Source organism: Oncorhynchus mykiss, chromosome 5 (assembly GCF_057628025.1).
Source record: "Oncorhynchus mykiss isolate SJ-2025 chromosome 5, ASM5762802v1, whole genome shotgun sequence".
NCBI classification, from domain to species: Eukaryota; Metazoa; Chordata; class Actinopteri; order Salmoniformes; family Salmonidae; genus Oncorhynchus; species Oncorhynchus mykiss.
In genome coordinates, this window is record NC_143026.1 from 58,419,815 (window position 1) to 58,442,587 (window position 22,773).

At 42.2% G+C, this 22,773-nt stretch overlaps 1 protein-coding gene across 2 annotated transcripts; it reads right to left on the minus strand.

Annotated features, from left to right (window-relative positions):
• Window positions 1-8,829: 8,829 nt before the first annotated feature.
• LOC100136253 (vascular cell adhesion molecule-like protein) lies at window positions 8,830-17,596 on the minus strand. Of its 2 annotated transcripts, XM_090233546.1 has the most exons (10): window positions 17,258-17,596; window positions 16,621-16,896; window positions 15,984-16,274; window positions 15,502-15,762; window positions 14,991-15,266; window positions 13,670-13,939; window positions 12,400-12,711; window positions 11,745-12,020; window positions 10,866-11,126; window positions 8,830-10,561 (listed from the first exon to the last, which is right to left on the minus strand). In XM_090233546.1, the coding sequence occupies exons 1-10, from the start codon at window positions 17,298-17,300 to the stop codon at window positions 10,401-10,403; spliced, it is 2,427 nt and encodes an 808-aa protein (XP_090089672.1). In that variant the 5' UTR covers window positions 17,301-17,596; the 3' UTR covers window positions 8,830-10,400.
• Between the last annotated feature and the right edge of the window lie 5,177 nt (window positions 17,597-22,773).

Genomic DNA, 22,773 nt, shown 5'->3' on the forward strand with positions numbered 1-22,773 from the left:
TTCTGTTAGCTAAACTCCATTGACTTTATCATAGCTAATTTTGTAAATCTGATTATCTATTTTGAAAAAGTCATTTCTGGAACTCTTAGAGTAAGGCTGACCCTAGACTGGCCAAGTGCATTCTTGAACAACACCACTATCAATGCCCGCCCCACATGCCCAACCTTTTCGTGGCTGTTTATTTACCACCACAGACAGATGCTGGCACTAAGAACGCACTCAGTCAGCTGTATAAGGAAATAAGCAAACAGGAAACCACTCAACCAGAGGCGGCGCTCCTAGTGGCCGGAGACTTTAATGCAGGGAAACTTAAATCAGTTCTACCTAATTTCTATCAACACATCTGCCACTCTGATCCTCAACACTGGAGCCCCCCAGGGGTGCGTGCTCAGTCCCCTCCTGTATTCCCTGTTCACCCACGAATGCATGGCCAGGCACGACTCCAACACCATCATTACGTTTGCAGACGACACAACAGGGGCAGGCCTGATCACCGACAACGACGAGACAGCCTATAAGGAGGAGGTCAGAGACGAGGACGTGTGGTGCCAGAATAACAACCTATCCCTCAACGTAACCAAGACTAAGGAGATTATTGTGGACTACAGGAAAAGGAGGACCAAGCATGCCCCCATTCTCATCGACGGGGCTGTAGTGGAGCAGGTTGAGAGCTTCAAGTTCCTTGGTGTCCACATCACCAACAAAATAGAATGGTCCAAACACACCAAGATAGTCGTGAAGAGGGCACGACAAAGTGCCCAGGAAACTAAAAAGATTTTGCATTGGTCCTGAGATCCTCAAAAGGTTCTACAGCTGCAACATCGAGAGCATGGTTGCATCACTGCCTGGTACGGCATTTGCTCGGCCTCCGACCTCAAGGCACTACAGAGGGTAGTGCATACGGCCCAGTACATCACCGGGGCTAAGCTTCCTGCCATCCAGGACTTCCACACCAGGCGGTGCCAGAGGAAGGCCCTAAAAATTGTTAAAGACCCCAACCACCCCAGTCATAGACTGTTCTCTCTACTACCGCATGGCAAGCGGTACCGGAGTGCCAAGTCTAGGACAAAAAGGCTTCTCAATAGTTTTTACCCCCGAGCCATAAGACTCCTGAACAAGTAATCAAATGGTTACCCGGACTATTTGAACTCTGTGCCCCCCCAACCCTTCTTTTACGCTGCTGCTACTCTCTGTTTATCATATATGCATAGTCACTTTAACTATACATTCATGTACATACTACCTCAATTGGCCCGACCAACCAGTGCTCCCGCACATTGGCTAACCGGGCTATCACCCACCACCCGCCAACCCCTCTTTTACGCTACTGCTACTCTCTGTTCATCATATACTGTCACACCCTGACCTTAGAGAGATGTTTTATTCCTCTATTTGGTTAGGTCAGGGTGTGATGTGGGGTGGGTATTCTATGTTCTATTTTCCATGTTTTGTATTTCTTTTTTTTTGGCCGGGTATGGTTCTCAATCAGGGACAGCTGTCCATCGTTGTCTCTGACTGGGAACCATACTTAGGCGGCCCTTTTTCCCACCTGTGATTGTGGGTAGTTAACTTTGTTTGTGGCACTTAGCCCTGTTGAACTTCACGGTTGTTTTCTGGTTTTGTTGGCGACATTCATCCTAAATAAAAGGAATATGTACGCTCACTACGCTGCGCTTTGGTCTAGTTCTTTCGACGGCCGTGACATATAAGCATAGTCACTTTAACCATATCTACATGTACTGTGCATACTACCTCAATCAGCCCGTCTAACCGGTGTCTGCATGTAGCCTTGTTACTTTTATAGCTTCGCTACTGTTATTTTTCACTGTGTTTTTACTGCTGTTTTTATTTTGCACTATTGGTTAGAGCCTGTAAGTAAGCATTTCACTGCAAGGTCTACACCTGTTGTATTAGGCGCACGTGACAAATAAACTTTGATTTGATTTCATGTGTTCACCCATTTTATGTTGTGCTGTAGCGAGAACCTAATACAAATACAGCTATGTACTATGAGGAGAACAATCTCTGACAAATCAATTATATTTATTTCCAAAATCGTTCTATGTGCTTTTTAAATCCTTATTCAGGAATAAGTACAGGGCTGCTTACATCGGAAACCAATAAAAGTACACTCAAATCAAATCAAATGTATTTATATAGCCCTTCGTACATCAGCTGATATCTCAAAGTGCTGTACAGAAACCCAACCTAAAACCCCAAACAGCAAGTAATGCAGGTGTAGAAACACGGTGGCTAGGAAAAACTCCCTAGAAAGGCTAAAACCTAGGAAGAAACCTAGAGAGGAACCAGGCTATGTGGGGTGGCCAGTCCTCTTCTGGCTGTGCCGGGTGGAGATTATAACAGAACATGGCCAAGATGTTCAAATGTTCATAAATGATCAGTATGGTCAAATAATAATAATCACAGGCAGAACAGTTGAAACTGGAGCAGCAGCACGGCCAGGTGGACTGGGGACAGCAAGGAGTCACCATGTCAGGTAGTCCTGAGGCATGGTCCTAGGGCTCAGGTCCTCTGAGAGAGAGAAAGAAAGAGAGAAAGAGAGAATTAGAGCAAGCATACTTAACCAGTTTTAGAAATGATTGTAAATCCCCCCCCCCCCCACCAAAAGAAACAGAAATGTCAAATTTACATAAGCATTCAGACCCTTTACTCAGTACTTTGCTGAAGCACCTTTGGCAGCGATTACAGCCTTGAGTCTTCTTGGGTATGACGCTACAAGCTTGGCATGTCTGTATTCTCGTATTATTTTCTGCAAATCCTCTCAAGCCCTGTCAGGTTGGATGGAGAAGGTCGCTGCACAGCTGTTTTCAGGTCTCTCCAGAGATGTTAGATCGGGTTCAAGTCCAGGCTCTGGCTGGGACACTCAAGAACATTCAAAGTCTTGTCCCGAAGCCACTCCTGCGTTATTTTGGCTGTGTGCTTAGGGTCGTTGTCCTGTTGGAAGGTGAACCTTCGCCCCAGTCTGAGGTCCTGAGAGCTCTGGAGCAGGTTTTTATAAAGGATCTCTCTGTACTTTGCTCCGTTCATCTTTCCCTCGATCCTGATTAGTCTCCCAGTCCATGTCACTGAAAAACATCCCCAAAGCATGATGCTTCCCCCACCATACTTCACCGTAGGTATGGTGCCAGGTTTCCTCCAAACTTGACACTTGGCATTCAGGCCAAAGAGTTCAATCTTGATTTCATCAGACCAGAGAATCTTGTTTCTCATGGTCTGAGTCCGTTAGGTGCCTTTTGACGAACACCAAGCGGGCTGTATTTGTATTTATTATGGATCCCCATTAGTTCCTGCCAAAGCAGCAGCTACTCTTCCTGGGGTCCAGCAAAATGAAGGCAGTTTATACAATTTTAAAAACATTACAATACATTCACAACACACTGTGTGCCCTCGGGCCCCTACTCCACCACTACCACATATCTACAGTACTAAGTCCATGTGTATGTATAGTGCGTATGTTATCATGTATGTGTGTCTGTGTGTCTGTGTGTGTGTGTGTGTGTGTGTGTGTGTGTGTGTGTATGTGTATGTGTGTGTGTGTGTGTGTGTGTGTGTGTGTGTGTGTGTGTGTGTGTGTGTGTGTGTGTGTGTGTGTGTGTGTGTGTGTGTGTGTGTGTGTGCCAATGTTTGTGTTGCTTCACAGTTCCCGCTGTTCCATAAAGTGTTTTTTTAATCTGTTTTTTAAATCTAATTTTACTGCTTGCGTCAGTTACTTGATGTGGAATAGAGTTCCATGTAGTCATGGCTCTATGTAGTACTGAGTGCCTCCCATAATCTGTTCTGGACTGTGAAGAGACCTCTTGTGGCATGTCTTGTGGGTTATGCATGCGGTGTCCGAGCTGTGTGCCAGTAGTTTAGACAGACAGCTCGGTGCATTCAACATGTCAATACCTCTCATAAAAGAAAGTAGCAATGAAGTCAATCTCTCCTCCACTTTCAGCCAGGAGAGATTGACATGCATATTATTAATATTAGCTCTCTGTGTACATCCAAGAGCCAGCCGTGCTGCCCTGTTCTGAGCCAATTGCAATTTTCACAAGTCCTTTTTTGTGGCACCTGACCACACGACTGAACAGTAGTCAAGGTGCGACAAAACCAGGGCCTGTAGGACCTGCCTTGTTGATAGTGTTGTTAAGAAGGCCGAGCATCGCTTTATTATATACAGACTTCTCCCCATCTTAGCTACTACTGCATCAATATGTTTGGACAGTTTACAATCTAGAGTTACTCCAAGCAGTTTAGTCATCTCAACTTGCTCAATCTCCACATTATTAAATACAAGATTTGTCATGTGCCTATTACTGATGAGTGGCTTCCGTCTGGCCACTATTCCATTATGACCGGATTGGTGGAGGGCTGCAGAGATGGTTGCCCTTCTGGATGATTCTCCCATCTCCACAGAGGAAATCTGGAGCTCTGTCAGAGTCATCATCAGGTTCTTGGTAACCTCTCTGACCAAGGCCCTTCTCCCCCGATTGCTCAGTTTGGCTGGGCAGACAGCTCTAGGAAGAGTCTTGGTGGTTCCAAACTTCTTCCATTTAAGAATGATGGAGGTCCCTGTGTTCTTGGGAACCTTCAATGCTGCAGACATTTTTTGGTACCCTTGCCAAGATCTGTGCCTCGACACAATCCTGTCTCTGAGCTCTACGGACAATTCCTTCGACCTCATGGCTTGGTTTTTGCTCTGACATGCACTGCTAACTGTGGGACCTTATATAGACAGGTGTATGCCTTTCCAAATCATGTCCAATAATTGAATTTACCACAGTTGGACTCCAATCAAGTTGTATAAACATCTCAAGGAAGATCAAAGGAAACAGGATGCTCCTGAGCTCAATTTCAAGTCTCATAGCAGAGGATCTGAATACGTATGGAAATAAGGTATTTCTGTTTTTATTTTTACTACATTTGCAAAAATGTCTAAAAACTTGGTTTCACTTTGTCTTTATGGGGTATTGTGTGTAGAATTTTTTAAAATCAATTGTTGAGTAAGGCTGTAACGTAACGAAGTGTGGGAAATGTTAAGGGGTCTGAATACTTTCCAAATGCACTGTATACGGAATACAAATGCAACCATTTCAAGGATTTTAGTGAGTTACAGTTCATATAAGGAAATCAGTTAATTGAAATAAATGTGTTAATCGCTAATCTATGGGCATAGGCCCACCCACTTGGGAACCAGGCCCAGCCAATCAGAATGTGTTCTTCCCCAGACAGAAATACTCCTCAGTTTCATCAGCTGTCCAGGTGGCTGGTCTCAGACAATCCTGCAGATGAAGATGCTGGATGTGGAGGTCCTAGGCTGGCGTGGTTACACGTGGTCTGCGGTTGTGAGGCCATTTGGAAGTACTGCCAAATTCTCTAAAACGACATTGGATGCGGTTTATGTTAAATAAATGAACATTCAGTTCTCTAGCAACAGCTCTGGTGGGCATTCCTACAGTCAGCATGCCAATTGCATGGTACGTCAAAACCTGAGACATCCATGGCATTGTGTTGTGTGACAAAGCTGCACATTTTAGAGTGGCCTTTTATTGTCCCCAGCACAAGGTGCACCTGTGTAATGACCATGCTGTTTAATCAGCTTCTTGATATGCCACACCTGTCAGGTGGATGGATTATCTTGGCAAAGGAGAAATGCTCACTAACAGGGATGCAAACAAATGTGTGCACAACATTTGAGAGAAATACGCTTTTTGTGCACATGGAACATTTTTGGGATCTTTTATTTCAGCTCATGAAACATGGGAACACTTTACATGATACATATATTTGTTTGTTCAGTATAAATCAAGAGCAGTGTTTTCTACCCCATGAATGTCAACAGAAAATGTATCTCAATGGAGCCGCTTGCAAACACAAACTCATTCCACAGAAGGACTTTGCTGGTTATTTTCACATTCAGCAACAGCACTGCATTACTATCCCATACTCTTTGGATCCCAAAATAGGCCTACAGCCAAGGAGCTCCTCTTCACACCTAAAATGGTGCTCCGCTCCAATGGGTACATTTGGAAGACCGCAGTGGCCTGGAGAAACCTTGTCTCTTACTTTGCCACCTCTCTTAAGAAGGACCTCAATGTTCCATTTGCACCTCCCCTACTCTCTCACACATCTTTGTCCTCTGGGTATTAACAACCCTGACACCCCTCTTTCCTTCTGGAGCCAGGCTTTGGGACTGTTTCCATGGTGACTAGCCATTATGGAGGAAAGGGAAAAGAGAATCAATAGACAATGTGCTGAAGAAAGAAGCTGGGAACATGATACAGGCTTGTTACAGCAGTAACGCTTGGCCCTCATTAATCCGCCTTCGTTTGTTTTCCCTATTAAGCGCATTGAGAACGACTATCAGTGTCTATGGGGGCTCAATATGCGCTTGATTCAAGACGTCAATGGCCATCTTTAAGGACAGAACATGGAAGCTCATGGACACTAACGATGTTGGAACTCAATGATTCACCAGTTTAGCTTTGTGTGACACATCCCCAGCCTACTAGGGGCTCTATTCAATCTGTATCACTAAAGTGTTACAGATTGCGTGATAGAAATGTAAATGTAATTTCCAATTCAGCCAACATGTGCAGCATTTACTGTGAATGCAGTCTCCGCTAACGCGGGAACATTGCCTTTACGTTTTCAGCACATTTCAATCATGCTGTAAAGCTGAACTGCCGTGATATGGATTGAATAGAGCCCTAGGTATCAGGTCAATTTCAGGAAAATAGAGCTCTTTGGTGGGTGTAGAGTCTAAATGAGAATGCACTGACAGCAACCCCATACCTACTGTAAAATATGGTGGTTGATCTTTGATGTTATGGGGCTATTTTGCTTCCACTAGTCCTGGGGCCCTTGTAGAGGTCAATGGAATCATTAACTTTACCAAAATGCAAGAACGTTTCAGTCAAAAACCTGGTTGCCTCTGCCAGGAGGCTGAAACTTGGCCGCAAGTGGATCTTCCAGCAACATAATAACCCCAAGCACACATCAAAATAAATGGTTAATTGGCCGCAAAATCAACATTTTACAATGGCCATCTCAGCCTTCGGACTTGAACCCCATTGAAAACCTGTGGTTTGAATTGAAGAGGGCCGTCCATACGCACAGACTAAGGATATCAAGGATCTGGAAGGATTCTGTATGGAGGAATGGTCTAAGATCCCACCAACTCATAAACGTCTCAGTGCTGTTATCCTCCAAGGTGAGGTATTAAAAGATATTGAAAACAGGGGTGTCAATCATTTTGACCCCTGACTTTTTCAGAAAACAAAATATTATTTGTTAAACCAAATCTCTATCTCTGAGTAATTGTATTAGTATATAATAATATAATTTCAAACATTTTTGGAACATACAATATAGCTAAGGTTTTTATTATTTATTTTATACAGTCATTAATGCTCAGCTTTATCAAGGGTGTCAATAATTTCAGACTGTACACTTCTAATATCCGTTCATTATTGACCTGTGACAATTTTCAAGTAGGTTATCTTGTTGTCTGACTAGCTAGCCAAAAGGAATGAATCACAAGGCTGCAAGCCTGTAGCTAGCCACTGCCAGCCGTAGCTAACGGTTTGTCCACATGTTTTTAGTAAACCAAGTGCTTGTAACACCCAAATAGGCCATTGTGATTTTAGTCCCATGACGAAAGTTTCCAGTTAGCTACATCATTGTATTTAAACCAGGGACTTGTGTATCCACCATGATGACACAATGACACTTACACAAGTCCTCTGGATTACATTTGTAACTTTTCTGAATTTAAACTCTTATTGTACTAGTAACCTAACCAAAGGTAGGAACTGTAGGCAGGAGCGTAGCTGAAATGGATTCAATAGGGTTGGTTGTTGGAAAAGTTGAACTAAAAATATTTTTTTCCATTCGTTTTCAAATCAGTTTTTCTCTCGCGTTAAAATAATTGTTTTCTTTTGATATCATTGTTTTTGTTTAAAATTCTATACATTTTTCTTTCATTTTTTTCTATAGATTTATTTAACTTTTCCTCAAATTCTTTTTTTTTTAATACTTAAAGATGCAATCCTGGCTCTTAAGCAAAATAAATGTGTAACATATAGTACAAATTGCATTCTTAACATATTATGTGAATTGCAAAAAAAAACATTTATAATAATTTGCAGAAAGTAACATATCAGACAAAATTGATAACATAGTACACAATTTGATGACATAGCACACAACAAATGGGGATCCCTTTTGGCTCGTGAGCACCACTTTCAAAATTACTGGCTGAAATTATACAAGCGTTCAAGAGTGCATCTTTAAGGTGTGAAATTGAACCCATACCTAGGACTCTCTGCACTGTAAGCCAAGTGGGTCTCTTTTCATTAGCTTTTCACTATGTAATTGAGAAACTCAATGTTCCCTGTAACTAAGAATAGATACTTGAATGAAAAGAGGTTGAGTTTTTCCCAAAGCTGTGGTCTATTCAGTACATTGGTTAAGACATCGATTTGAGTTCATAGTCAAACAATTTTATTCCCACAACCAGCATGCACAAGGCATATAACCTTGATCAATCTGTTACTGACTTGAATTTCAATGTTTCATATCCACTTGCCCTTCTCCATCCTCACCTTGGATTGCAAGTGGGGAGACAATCACAAAAGTGAGGAAAGAGAGTTTCGCTCTAACTAGTCACAGCACCCATAGTACTACTTCCAGGAACTGAAAGTGAAATTCATGCTGAACATGCTGACTCACACAAAAGCCCCCATTAATTATCTTCACTTCCCCTGGCTTTTTCCACCGCAACAGGAGATCCCAAAACCCAAAGCTACTATTTCAATTAACAGCTTTTAGTTATGGAAATAAATATTTATTAATAATGAAACAAACTTACATTCAAACACAATTCACAGAAAACAGGGAAAAACTTTTCACCGCTTCAATAGTGATTACGAACAGTCATAAACAAAACAAATTAAGTTATATACAGGCTTTGATTTTTTTTAAAAACAGCTTTTTAAACACGTACCAAACCGGCTCTCATATCCCACAAAATTTAAGTAAATGGTGGGGAACAAAAATACCCCACACACATTGCAACCTCTCCACACATACAAACACTTCTAATAAGGGTAGCCCACATTAGAGACCTAAATAACAGTCAAAACAACGAGGCAAATACGTGTTGCTTTCATATTGTATTACATTACCACAACACTGTCTATTCCTTTCCTTGGGAAACCATAGTGTCGTTTCTGACACACATCATACTGATATAGTTCAAAGTTCATATATACAATGTCAATACATTGTATTCACTTTTTTTTAAGTTCAATTTCTTATCACTGCTAATTTCATTGTATGATTTAGTTTGAAGAAATGTAACATATTGCATTCATCCTACTGTTGTGACACTTAGACATCAATGGGTTTAAATGAAAGCTGCCAAGAAATTATAATGGAGCAAATTACAGTGAGATGCAGTTTGATTATTACACCTATTACAGTTTTTTTGCGTAGGTTTCTATAGAAATGGGAACCTAAGGCCCAACGGATATACACCGTAAAACACAAACATACACACTAAGTCAATGTTTGACACATACACACATATCCAGAAGACCCAACATCCAACCACAAAGGTGCGTCTCTATTTCTTACCCTGTTCTAGTAACTTCCAAAGGTCATAAGGCCTTGTCCCCTGTCCTTTGACTGAGGCCGTGTCTACACTGGACACTTACATGCGACTTCTGCTATCAGAATACGAAGATCGCATTGAAAAGACGGGTCTAGGCGCACAAAAGTTGCTTTGTGGTCTGATTGTGTTCAGATCGAGAGGCACCTCAAAAATCCTAGCCAACTACCTAATATTTAGACAAATTATTTTTTGTTTGACTAGAGATATGGTAACCCATTTGCAATCCCTTTAGCATTGCTTGTTAGCTTGCTGTCTAGCTACAGAGGTTAGCTGAGTAGTTAGCTACTGCCATCACTTATTGTGTATTATCATATTTAGCCTATTCCACCGTTTGTAGACTGCATACTTGCATTTGAATATAGCGCGGGAAAAGGGTATCTGTGGACACAATGGGGACGCAGTAGACACATTTAAATGTAGGTGCAGATGCATGACATGTTCGGAATTCCATGGTCAGAACTCTATGATCAGAATACTAAAGCTGCATGAACTGTCAAGACTAGACACGGCCAAAGGCCTGGACACGGGACAATGGGCAAGGTTCTCGTCTGTAGGCCAGGAGTTCACTCCAGGTGAGTCTGTCCCTTGGTATGTCTTTACATCATGAGTGTCAAAGTCATTTTGCCTGAAGAACCATTTTTAGACAGTACATGTTCATGTTGGTAGCACAAGTGGGGGCCGTAATCTGGCTCCCGGGCCACAGGTTTTAGACTCCTCTAGTCTATGCAGTGCTGGGCTTACACTTGGCCAGCTCATAGGAGCCCTTCCTCCTGGCTCTCCTAAGATTGTCCAGGACTAGGACTGTGGTGGTCACCATCATTCCCACGCAGACAGCAGGAATGACTATCTGGTTCCAGTCAGGTGAAGGACTGGAATGCTTCTCTGTAGGCAAAGGGAAGATGGGAAGAACAGGGAGATAGTGAGGACGAGGCATATTGGCCAAAAATTGCATTTTATGTTTTCACAGCTTTCGAGTCCTCTCAAATGACACCGGTGTTTGTTATGGGTGGATGGAATTTTCTTGACTTTTTAAAGCTTCACTTCACTGTTCTCAAATTCCACTGTTGTTTGTTTTGGGGAGAAAGCGATATCTCCGTTCTCCCTGTTTCCAATTTCTCAGTTGAACGTGGGGTTCAAAGCTGTGAAGGGAAATAAAGAGCTCTCTACACTAAACCATTTCACTCACCCATGACGTTAATGCTGAAGATCTTAGTCTCGTAGCCCAGGTCATTGGTCACATTCACCTGGTATAGGCCTGTATCTTTGGGCGTAAGGTTCACCAGCAGGAAGTTCCCATCCGGGGAGTAGAGCTCTGTGCCATTGTCCAGTTTTCTCAAAACCACCACAGGTGGGGGGAAGCTAACAGAGCGACAGCATACAGTGACATTTTGGCCCTCCTGAACCTCAGTGGACGGATAGACCAGGACTGTTGTATTCCTAGGAGGTGCTGGACAAAAGTGAAATAGAACACACCTGAACACTGAGGGAAGACAATGCCTTGAGAAAACAAATGTAAAACAAACATGAATATGGTGCAGTGCAGTTACAGTGCAAAATACTGTAAGACATTCAGTCTTTTGGCAGTTTGCAACACAACATAACATTACCGTCCGCTATAAAGTAGATAGCTGAGCAAAATGTGTGAAATTACTGACGGCAATGTGTGAAATGTCAATGAGACAAGCTCTATAGAACCATTATCTAGAATTACGTTATGTCATTTCATGTTGTTGAGTTCCTGTGCAGTGTTAAGTGTCATACGAGTGTCTTGTGGCATGGTGTGACAACACTACAGCCGATGGCTAACTTAAACATCATGTTCTTAGATACCGACAGCTGTGACATGACAAGGAAAAGGCCACGCTCCAACCCACGAGAGCAAACAATACTAAACAGGAAGTGAAAACAAAAAGGGTCTGTCGGCGTAGAGAACAGTACCTTAATTAAAGAACCAAAAAAAAACGAACTGGGGTTAGGGAAAGTTTCCTGTTGTTGCCAGTACGAATGCATGGTAGTGAACTAAAAGAAGAATGTGGTGTGTGCGTTCCGGAAGCCTGGCACCCACCTTTAACTGTAACGTGTGTGCTAGCTTTCTGGCTGCCGTGCTCATTGAAGGCCTCACACTGGTAGAGAGCAGAGTCTGCTAGCAGGGCAGAGGAGAGGGTGAAGGAGGTGGAGGAGCCGTTGTGGGACTGGAGCTTTACATCCTGGTCCTCAGAGAGTCTCCTCAGCACCATCCATCCCACTGGAGCGCCGTCCGACAGGCAGGACACCGTCACGCTCTCCCCTTCCTTCACCTCACTGGCTGGGCTCACTGTGATGGTGGTTCCCCTGGGGGCATCTGCACAGGAATTATCAGACTCAGTTTAGGTTTATAAAAACACATATAGGTTATAAGGCTTCCAAAACCTGCACGACACAACCGCCATTAACACCTCAAGGACTGAAGTTCGGCATGACAGATTGCCTAAATTGAAAGCTCCAAGGGCAGTGTGTGGACACCCTAGGGTAAATACAAGTGATTTAAGCAATCAACTGTTCATGGTCCTCTATTCAGAACACAATGGGTGGATCAGGTGTGTTATGATGCTGGGGTGGAACAAAGGCCTGCACCACCCTGCGGCTCTCGAGGACCATCAAGAAACGTATCCACCCAATGGCCAAGGGCATCAACAATTCATGATTTGAGCTCGACTTCAATAATCTGTACAACCACTTACAGTGGAGCTCCAGTACAGTCACCGTTTTCCTCTCTCTCCGACTTTGATGGACCACGTCCATCTGAAGACCGACTCTGCAGGTGATCCGCCTCCCCTGGTCCTCCGGTTCCACCGAAAAAGATAACGTTGACGTCACATTCTGGAGCTCACTGGAGTACCGACCCACGCCGGAGTGCAGCTCCGTTTCCCCATCGAGCCATTGAATCTGCACGTGACTGGCTGGGTAGACATCGGCTACAGAACAATATAAGGTGGCCTCCCCGTCTTCCAGAAAGGGTCCCGGGTTCTCGATGATAGGGTCCAAGGGGAAAGCTGGGAGAGAGAAATGGGTAGAGGAAAATATCAACACGTGGCTAAAAGCACATGAGACCAGATAGCGCTGTGAGAGACTTAGTCAGTCATGTTAAAAGGGTAGACTCTTCACTTTGGAGGTTTAAAGATGGGGTGTTTCAGATTGTGACGTGCCGATATGGGGAACTGACACTTTTCCATAGGATAGCAGATTTTTAAAGAGACTGAGAGTAAGGAAGGCATTAATCAGCACAATTTGTGGAACAGCCCTTTCCATAGAATCATGTGAGTCAGGGGTTTAGAACGCACTAACGCTTATACCCACTTTAATACAATGACAACACTTCCGCGAAACTCGACATTTCACCGAATTTGAGAATTTGAGAAGTCTTCAGTGACCCTGGAGTACTTTTATCATTATTCACTTTATGTAATCTCTCTCCCACATTGAACCAGACTACTGATACCAGTGCATTCCGGCAAAAAAAAAAAACTGGACTTCTGCCCATGTTGCGTGGGAGAGCAGCATGGTTTCGAGTGATCATTCAGGCTTTAAGTCTTAAGTTCGGTTTCATAAGAGGATGCTTATTCTTCCAACCTCCTACAAAGGGTCACTGTACTCTTTCCAAGTCAGTGAAGTGAACCGAAGCATTACCCCACACCAAGCAAAACAGTTGCTATATCTACATAAACCTTTAGAATGTATTGTGCCACGCCTTGGTACCACTGAACAAGTGTCAGGCAAATTACAAACAACCCCAATTAACTTTATTTTCATCTGGACATTTCTAAACAAAATGTAATAAATTATATCAAACTGGCATTGGACTTCTGTAAAAAGTGGCCAATGACAAGCACATTTATGTGATTTATTTCTACGCACATTTCTTTCTTCCTTCTCATAACATACAAACTCAAAGTAAATACATTGAACTAAACAAAGCCAAGTCATCTTTCTCAAGATGTATAGTATACCCACAGAAGACCTTGACCTCTGCTTGCTTGGACTTGATGACAGAGCCACACTTGGCCTCACAGGTGTAGGCTTGCTCATGGGCCAGCCCAAGTGGGCCCAGGTGGAGCTGGGAGAGGGAGTCCTGGTTGAGTGCGTGGCTGTGGACGGGCATGTCCAGCATGCTCCTCCAGGAGAAGGCTGGCTGGGGACAGCCCGAAGCCAGGCAGGAGAGCACCAGTTTGGATCCCATCTCAGCCATCACCCCCGATACCATCTCCACCTCCAGGGGATACGCTGAGAGAAAAGAACCACCGGAGAAAGGATAGATGACTCCTCTGCTCAATTCAGTTGAATAGAAATCAAGTTCAATTGGATTCTGCGCCATTTCAGTTCAATTCAGTTCAGTTAATTCAATTCAATTAAAACCAATTCACTATCCGGCAAGAAAATCTCTTAGCGAAATCAAATCTAGCCTCAACTTAATCCACAACAGAAAAAACAAAGCAAACATAAGAGTATATTAAAAAGAGTCAAGCTACATCACAAAGGCAGGTAAGCATTATAGAAATCGGTAAAACAATGAACATTTAGCATTGAGCCCTCTACTCCACACGATCATGACCATTATTATAATCTTTACCATCGACTACTTCATACCGGTAATGGTTTTAATTATTACTCTGAGTAATAATAATAATCATTATATAATAATAATAATTATCTCCTGTATTCAAACCCACTCATGTCATCGAACCCGGAGGTGGGAAACACATGCAATCCACATTGGAGTCCCTCGAACGTCTGTATGCATGTGAACAGAACATTGACTATTTCTGTTATCTGGGGTGTCACTTTTCTAGGGCTCTTGTACACAGAAGAAGCTTGGTGACTCAATGGCTTGGTGACTCAAACACTCAGTTTGCTCTCCCCAGGGAAATTGGGTTTCAGTGCGTTGACTAAGACACATTTCCACCTTTTCCTCAGGACATGTCTCTTACGTGATTTATCTGAACATTGTTATAGTTCAACTGAAGGAGTATTTTTTGCAGCACAACAGTACAGCTTCAGGTTACACTTTACATTTAAATGTATTATGCGGTTACATGGGTGTAATTAGGCCTACATGTAATTAACTCTAACTATACTGGCAATGATTTTGAAACATCATTATTCCAGTTTCCATGATTAGAATCCAGCCATTGTTTCATGTACAATGCTACAATTATGTAATTATAATGTGGTTACCAAAGTCGTTACAATAACTACTGCACAAAGCCTAAGGTCAACTTATGATTTCGCCAGAATCCACCATGTTACCTAAATATACATTTTAAAAAAATCTCACCTTCAACGGAGAGCAAGGTGCTGACTTTCTGGCTGCCGTGCTCATTGAAGGCCTCGCACTGGTAGAGAGCAGAGTCTGCTAGCAGGGCAGAGGAGAGGGTGAAGGAGGTGGAGGAGCCGTTGCTGGACTGAAGAGCTACATCCTGGTCCTCAGAGAGTCTCCTCAGCACCATCCGTCCCACCGGAGCTCCGTCTGACAGGCAAGACACCGTCACGTTCTCCCCTTCTTTCACCTTACTGGCTGGGCTTACTTTGATGGAGGTGTTTGTTGGGGGAGCTACCAGAGGGGAAGGTCATCAAGGATACATAACATAAGACAGAAGTTTAGATCGCTAATTAAGAGGTTGTTTTAATGAGATTGCTCCCCCAAACAGACTTTTTAGACAAAGCTATAAAGATGATTCCTTACTATTACACTATCATAGAGTGACACCAAACAGAACTTATTCAAAATACAAGACCAAGGAGAAATTCATTTTCATTTTTAGAAATTCAGGTAGTTATTATCCTACCTTCAACAATGACGTTCACGCTGGCTGTGATGTTTCCAATGGTGTTGCTTGCCACACACTCATATTGACCAGAATCCACCAGTGTCATCTCTGTAAGGACAAGCTCCTCGCTCTGCCCTACTATGACAGCCTGTCCGTGTGGACCAATGGTCTTCCACTGTATCTCTGGTCTGGGGTTCCCTTCAGCATGGCACATCAATGTGGGACTGGAACCAACTCTCACAACAGTCAACTCAGATATTGACGTAATCTGTGGTGCATCTGAAAAAATATATATATGAATGATGTTGTTGTTGTTGTAGGCCTCAATTGTGAACTATGGATGACATTTGGTCGTTGCAGAATAACTGCCTAAACAACACTGACTTTAAGATCAGTGCTTATATGGGTAATTTGATATTAATCATATAACGTCAACCATGCTTCAATCTATCACTAGCAACTTCCCTTTGCCTAACAGTTACGCTGCAGTAGTAACTTACAAAGCACTGTGAGAGAAACAGAGGTTTCCTTGGTCTTCTCATCATCAGGCACACCCTCCTGATCGTGAGTGGCTCTGCATGTGATGCTCGTCTGTTTGTCCTCGGGGGTGGGCGTGAACGTGTAGGTGGACACAACAGACTCTGCATCTGTCTGGAGCATGCTGTCTCCTCGCAGCCACTCAAGCCTCAGGTGCTCTGCAGGATAAGCGTCTGTCACCTCACATGTCAGAGTGTTGGTCTGGCCCAAGAGAAGTCGGTCATGGCCTGATATGACAGGGGCCTCTGGAAATGCTGGAATATCAAATTGCGATCTTATTGCATGCAGCTGCACATGTTTGAAATTCAAATTCAAAGGCCTACTTTAAACATGTACATTTAAAACTGATTCAATTGGACTGATTTAATTCAGTAAATACTTTACAATACATTGCATGATTATTAAAGCATTAATAAACTATTTATGAATAAATTAGAATTTCATGTATTAGCATTTAAGCATGATAAGCATTACAATTCATAAGCATTCAGAATATTTATAACAATGAATAAAGAACCTATAAGCATGTATTATACATTTCTATTGGCTTATAACAATGGCTGATGATGGCTTATTCTGAATTAAGTTGATTGGACGTACAGTATACTTTGACAACCGCACGCTGTTGTTTGGTCGATTCTCCGCAACTGCCTTTGCAGAGAAGTGTGTCATCGTGTGCTGTCGACACAGGGTCAAAGACCGCCACTGATTCCGACCCGGAGGTGTGTATTTTCGCAAACACTGGCTTGTCCTCCAGCAAAGCCCAGGAGATGGTAACCTTTTCATTGCAATCCTTCACCGAGCATTGCAGCTCATGCCTATCACCGACTTTCAAAAGTGCATTCTTTGGTTTCAGCTCCATATGAAATGCAAATGCTGAAATGAAAAAAATAACAATGAATTAGAGTTCACATTCATGATTACTGACATATTTCAAAACTATAAAGTAGGGTAAGGAAACTTCATGATCGTTTATTATTATTTGTATTCAATTTGAATTCTAGGTTATAAGCCTATTAGTAAACTATCATATTTCGCCAACTACGGCTGCATTTAAATATGTACACATCGTTAAGTACAATGCTGACATTTTCAGATGAGTTTACATCCCAAGGCTACCCACAATCCTATTAAAATGCCATACACTTCCACACAGTAGGCTACCTACAGTACATAGCTTGAAGGCATGTCACATTGATTGTGAAGTGTTAATGATAAAAATAGAATCACTGCTTACCTGTTACTGGTAGTATCAATACCCATAACAGAATGAGATACATTTTTGTGTTGGATAGGCTGAATTAAAAAAAACTGTAAGGAACTGATTTGAGCTAGACTGTAACTTCCCTTGGTCCTGCTATGCTATGTGGGGATGATGGGTCTGGTCAGCCCAGAGTCCAGAGTCTGTGGATTTATAATTTGGAATAGGGAGGGATACCAACAGGGTAAAAAAATAAAAATTTAACACACCCCCTTACAATTCCAAGTATGTCACAGAGGAAGTACCCCACTCCTGGCCTCTCATTGCGTGGCCTTTAGTCAGTCTCTCTCTCCTGTGGTTGTGAATAACAACCCCCTCTGCTGGTTTAAATCAAACTCAAGATGGTTTCCTTAAAGGTCCAATGCAGCAGTTGTAATCTCAATATCTGAATCATTTCTGGGTAACAATTAAGTGCCTTACTGTGATTATTTTCAACAAAAAATGGTCAAATAGAAACAAATATTGCTTCTTATAAAAGAGCAATTTCTCAAAACAAATTCTAGGACTGTCTGGGAGTGTTCTGAGTGGGGAGGGGAAAACTGAAAAGTAGCTGTTATTGGAAGAGAGGTTTGTTAATTAGTTAATTAGTTCATATTGGTCTGTTAACCTTTTTACCACATGGTGACATCACCGTGAAAGGACAAACCTCTATTCCACCACAGCAGGCTGAAATTTCAGACGGCCTTTTCAAACAGCTCTTACACTTAAAGGGGCATTATCATCATTTTCTGAATTTACTAGTGCTATTCCAACCTCATAGTGTGGAAATATCTACAGTTGAAGTCGGAAGTTTACATACACCTTAGCCAAATACATTTAAACTCAGGTTTTCACAATTCCTGACATTTAATCCTAGTAAAAATTCCCTGTCTTAGGTCAGGTAGGATCACCACTTTATTTTAAGAATGTGAAATGTCAGAATAATAGTAGAGAGAATAATTTATTTCAGCTATTATTTCTTTCATCACATTCCCAAGGGGTCAGAAGTTTACATACACTCAATTAGTATTTGGTAGCATTGTCTTTAAATTGTTTAACTTGGGTCAAACGTTTCAGGTAGCCTTCCACAAGCTCCCCACAATAAGTTGGGTGAATTTTGGCCCATTCCTCCTGACAGAGCTGGTGTAACTGAGTCAGGTTTGTAGGCCTCCTTGCTCGCACACGCTTTTTCAGTTTTGCCCACAAATCTTCTATAGGATTGAAGTCAGGGCTTTGTGATGGCCACTCCAAAACCTTGACTTTGTTGTTTTTAAGCCATTTTGCCACAACTTTGGAAGTATGCTTGTGGTCATTGTCCATTTGGAAGACCCATTTGTGACCAAGCTTTAACTTCCTGACTGATGTCTTGAGATGTTGCTTCAATATATCCACATAATTTTACTTCCTCACGATGCCATCTATTTTGTGAAGTGCACCAGTCCCTCCTGCAGCAAAGCACCCACACAACATGATGCTGCCACTCCCATGCTTCACGGTTGGGATGGTGCTCTTCAGCTTGCAAGCCTCCCCCTTTTTCCTCCAAACATAACGATGGTCATTGTGGCCAAACAGTTCTATTCTTGTTTCATCAGACCAGAGGACATTTCTCCAAAAAGTACAATCTTTGTCACCATGTGCAGTTGCAAACCGTAGTCTGTCTTTTTCATCCTTTGCTGTTGTTCTGGGATTGATTTGCACTTTTCACACCAAAGTATGTTCATCTCTAGGAGACAGAATGCGTCTCCTTCCTGAGTGGTATGACAGCTGCGTGGTCCCATGGTGTTTATACTTGTGTACTACTGTTTGTACAGATGAATGTGGTACCTTCAGGTGTTTGGAAATTTCTCCCAAGGATGAGCCAGACCTTTGGAGGTGATAATGATGTCAATTGGCCTATCAGAAGCTTCTAAAGTCATGGCATCATTCTCTGGAATTTTACAAGCTGTTTTAAAGGCACAGTCAACTAGAGTTTGTTAACAAGAAATTTGTGGAGTGGTTGAAAAACGCAATTTAATGACTCCAACCTAAGTGTATGTAAACTTCTGACTTCAACTGTATAAAACACAGGAAAAACACATGTTTGACTGCACTGGACCTTTGAAAACATGTAATGAAATTATCTTTTAGCTGAGGAGAATCACATTTAAGATCCCTTTGAAAATCATAGGCATGCTGTGCTAATTAAAGTATATATGTTCCAAACATGAACTATATGGATTTATTATTTTATCTTTGCCTGCTTGTCTGTCTGTCATATACAAGACACATCTTTTGTTAAAGTCAATCTCCATTAGCCTAAACACATCAAAGTATACCACACCCATAGTTATAGAAATGGAATGTATTTCTATGACCAAACCAATGCATTTGAGGACAAAGACACATATGTGACAAGAGCAGCATGCTCTCCAGACTGTAGTCCTCTCCCACATATGCATGGCCTTGATTGTGAACATGTAACAGGTTCCATTGCAGACCCATTCATGGTGCTGAAGAGACCACATGAAGCCGGTCAGTCCTTGTCCCGTGAGGAGGCAGGAGAACATGACATATGATCAATCCACTTCACTCTGCCACTGAAATACTGTGACCTGGAAAGGAAGCTGTTCATGTGGTCACAGTGAAACAAACAATCAATAGGACAACCTTGGACATCTAGATGTGTGCGTTTCAAATAAAACAAGGCATATTAGGGAAGAGTAGTGGTTGATATTTTATTATTTGATATCCAGAGGCCTTCAAATTCAATGGAACAGAGTTGGACCTCCAGATCCAGACAGATCCAGACTTGCATAGACACATCAGAAATGGTGAGCACAAGGCATATTAGGGAAGAGTTTGAATCATGTGTAAATCATTGAATATCTCTCTGTCCTCACCCACACCAGCCAAAATGGGACAAACGTGTTACCAACAGTAATATAACACACACACAATACCAAAACAAGGAATACTTTATACTGTACATAGTGTACATTTTTTCAAAGATCATATTCTGATGTAGCATAAACATTATATTTAGTCAATTACAACTATCCTCAAAAGAGCTTAGGTTGAAAGAAAATGTATTATGAGGGAACTCTATTTAACACAAGTACCATCATAGTTCAGTTAAATGTTCTGGAAATACTGTTAATCTACGTGATATAAAACAGAACCATTCACCAACTTGATTAAACTTCCTCATCTCAACCCCCCTATTTCTAAATATAGGCTAAAGTGCGCTTTCATTTTGACAAATCAGAGTTATGCAACCGGGACAGCATCAGAGGAAAGTCCAAGCATATTGTATCAGAGTAATGACTATTAGTGTTCCGTGGGTCAAGCGACAATGGAATTTGCTCTGAACCCTGTGGTTCTATCAACAAATAGCTGTCCTCACAGTCATAATGTGATGCAGTGGTGTCTGATACTGCCAAGATTCTGTCTCATTTCACACCAATGGTTGTTTTGATGAATAAGAAAGAGTTTAAGTAATACTTGGTTTTTGCTGTTATAGAATCATCCCACTGGGGAAAAAAACAGGTTGAATCAATGTTGTTTTCATGTAATTTCAACTGAAAATATCTATGTGAGGACATTGAATCAACATGGAAAATGTATTGGATTTGCAAAAAGTCAATGTAAGGGCATTGTCTTTTTTTCACTGAACTATTAACCAAAATCCAATGACATGGTGAAATGTTTTGTTGATTTCATGTTGAATTCATGTTGTTGACAACTCAACCAAATGTAAAAACTACACGCTGAACTGACGTCTGTGCCCAGTGGGTAGTTTATACAAAACTATACTGAACAAAAATATAAATGCAACAACATGTAGTGTTGGTCCCATGTTTATTGAGCTGAAATAAAAGTTCCCAGAAATTTCACGCTGGTATAAAGGATTTGGAGACAGGCGCAGGAATACATCATCTGGGTTTTTAATACACCCTAAACAAACACATATACAAAACACTGGGATGTACCCAAGCAAAGAGCAAGGGTAAACCTTGTAGAACGACAAGGGACGAGACCCGTAATACACGCAGCACAAAACACGCAGCACAGGCTGAGACAACGCATAGGTGCTCACACCACCAACGGACATGGGAACAATAATCCCCAGCCCAATGGGGAAACAAAGGGCACATTTACACAAACACAATCAGTGAGGAATTGGAACCAGGTGTGCGTAATGACACCTTCAGTACAGCCTAGAAGGCTGGTGACGTCGACCTCCGGAACTGGTGAACAGAATGAGCAGCAGTACCGTGGGGGATCCGTGACAATACATTTGCCATACACACAAAAATCTTATTTCTCTCAAATTTTGGGCACACATTTATTTACATCCCTGTTAATGAGCATTTCTCCTTTGCCAAGAGAATCCATCCACCTGATAGGTGTAGCATATCAAGTATCTGATTAAACAGCATGATCATTACACAGGTGCATCTTGTGCTGGGGACAGTAAAAGGCCACTCTAAAATGTGCAGTTATGTCACACAACACATGCCAATTGGCATGCTGACTTGCAGGAATGTCCACCAGAGTTGTCAGCGAATTGAATGTTAATTTTCTCTACCATCAGCTGCCTCCAACCTCATTTTAGAGAATTTGGCAGTACATCCAACAGGCCTCACAGCCGCAGACCACGCTTAACCACGCCATCCCAGGACCTCCACATCCGGCATCTTCACCTGCGGGATCGTCTGATGAAACTGTGGGTTTGCACAACCAAACGATTTTGGCACAAACTGTCAGAAACCGTCTCAGTGAAGCTTATCCGCATGCTCGTAATCCTCACCAGGGTCTTGACCTGACTGCAGGTCGGCGTCGTAACCGACTTCAGTGGGCAAATGCCCACCTTCAATGGCCACTGGAACACTGGAGAAGAGTGCTCTTCATGGATGAATCCCATTTTCAACTGTAGATCAAATATTATTGGTCACATTCACGTGTTTAGCAGATGTTATTGTGGGTGTAGCAAAATGCTTGTGCTTCTAGTTCCGACAGTGCAGCAATATCTAACAATTTCTCAACATATACCCAATACACACAAATGGAATTAAGAATATATAAATATGGACGAGCAATGTCAGAGTGGCATAGACTAAGATACAGTAGAAAAGTATAGAATACAGTATATTCATATGAGATGAGTAATGCAAGATATGTAAACATTATGAAAGTGACATTATTAAAGTGACTAGTTTACCATTTTTTAAAGTGGCCAACTATTTCAAGTTTGTGTATATAGACAGCAGCCTCTCTGTGCTAGTGATGGCTATTTAACAGTCTGATGGCCTTGAGAATCTATTTTTCAGTCTCTCTGTCCCAGATTTGATGCACCTGTATTGACCTCGCCTTCTGGATGATAATGGGGGTGAATAGGCAGTGGCTCGGGTGGTTGTTGTCCTTGATGATCCTTTGGCCTTCCTGTGACATTAGGTGCTGTAGGTGTCCTGGAGGGCAGGAAGTTTGCCCCCGTGATGCGTTGTGCAGACCGCACCACCCTCTGGAGAGCCCTG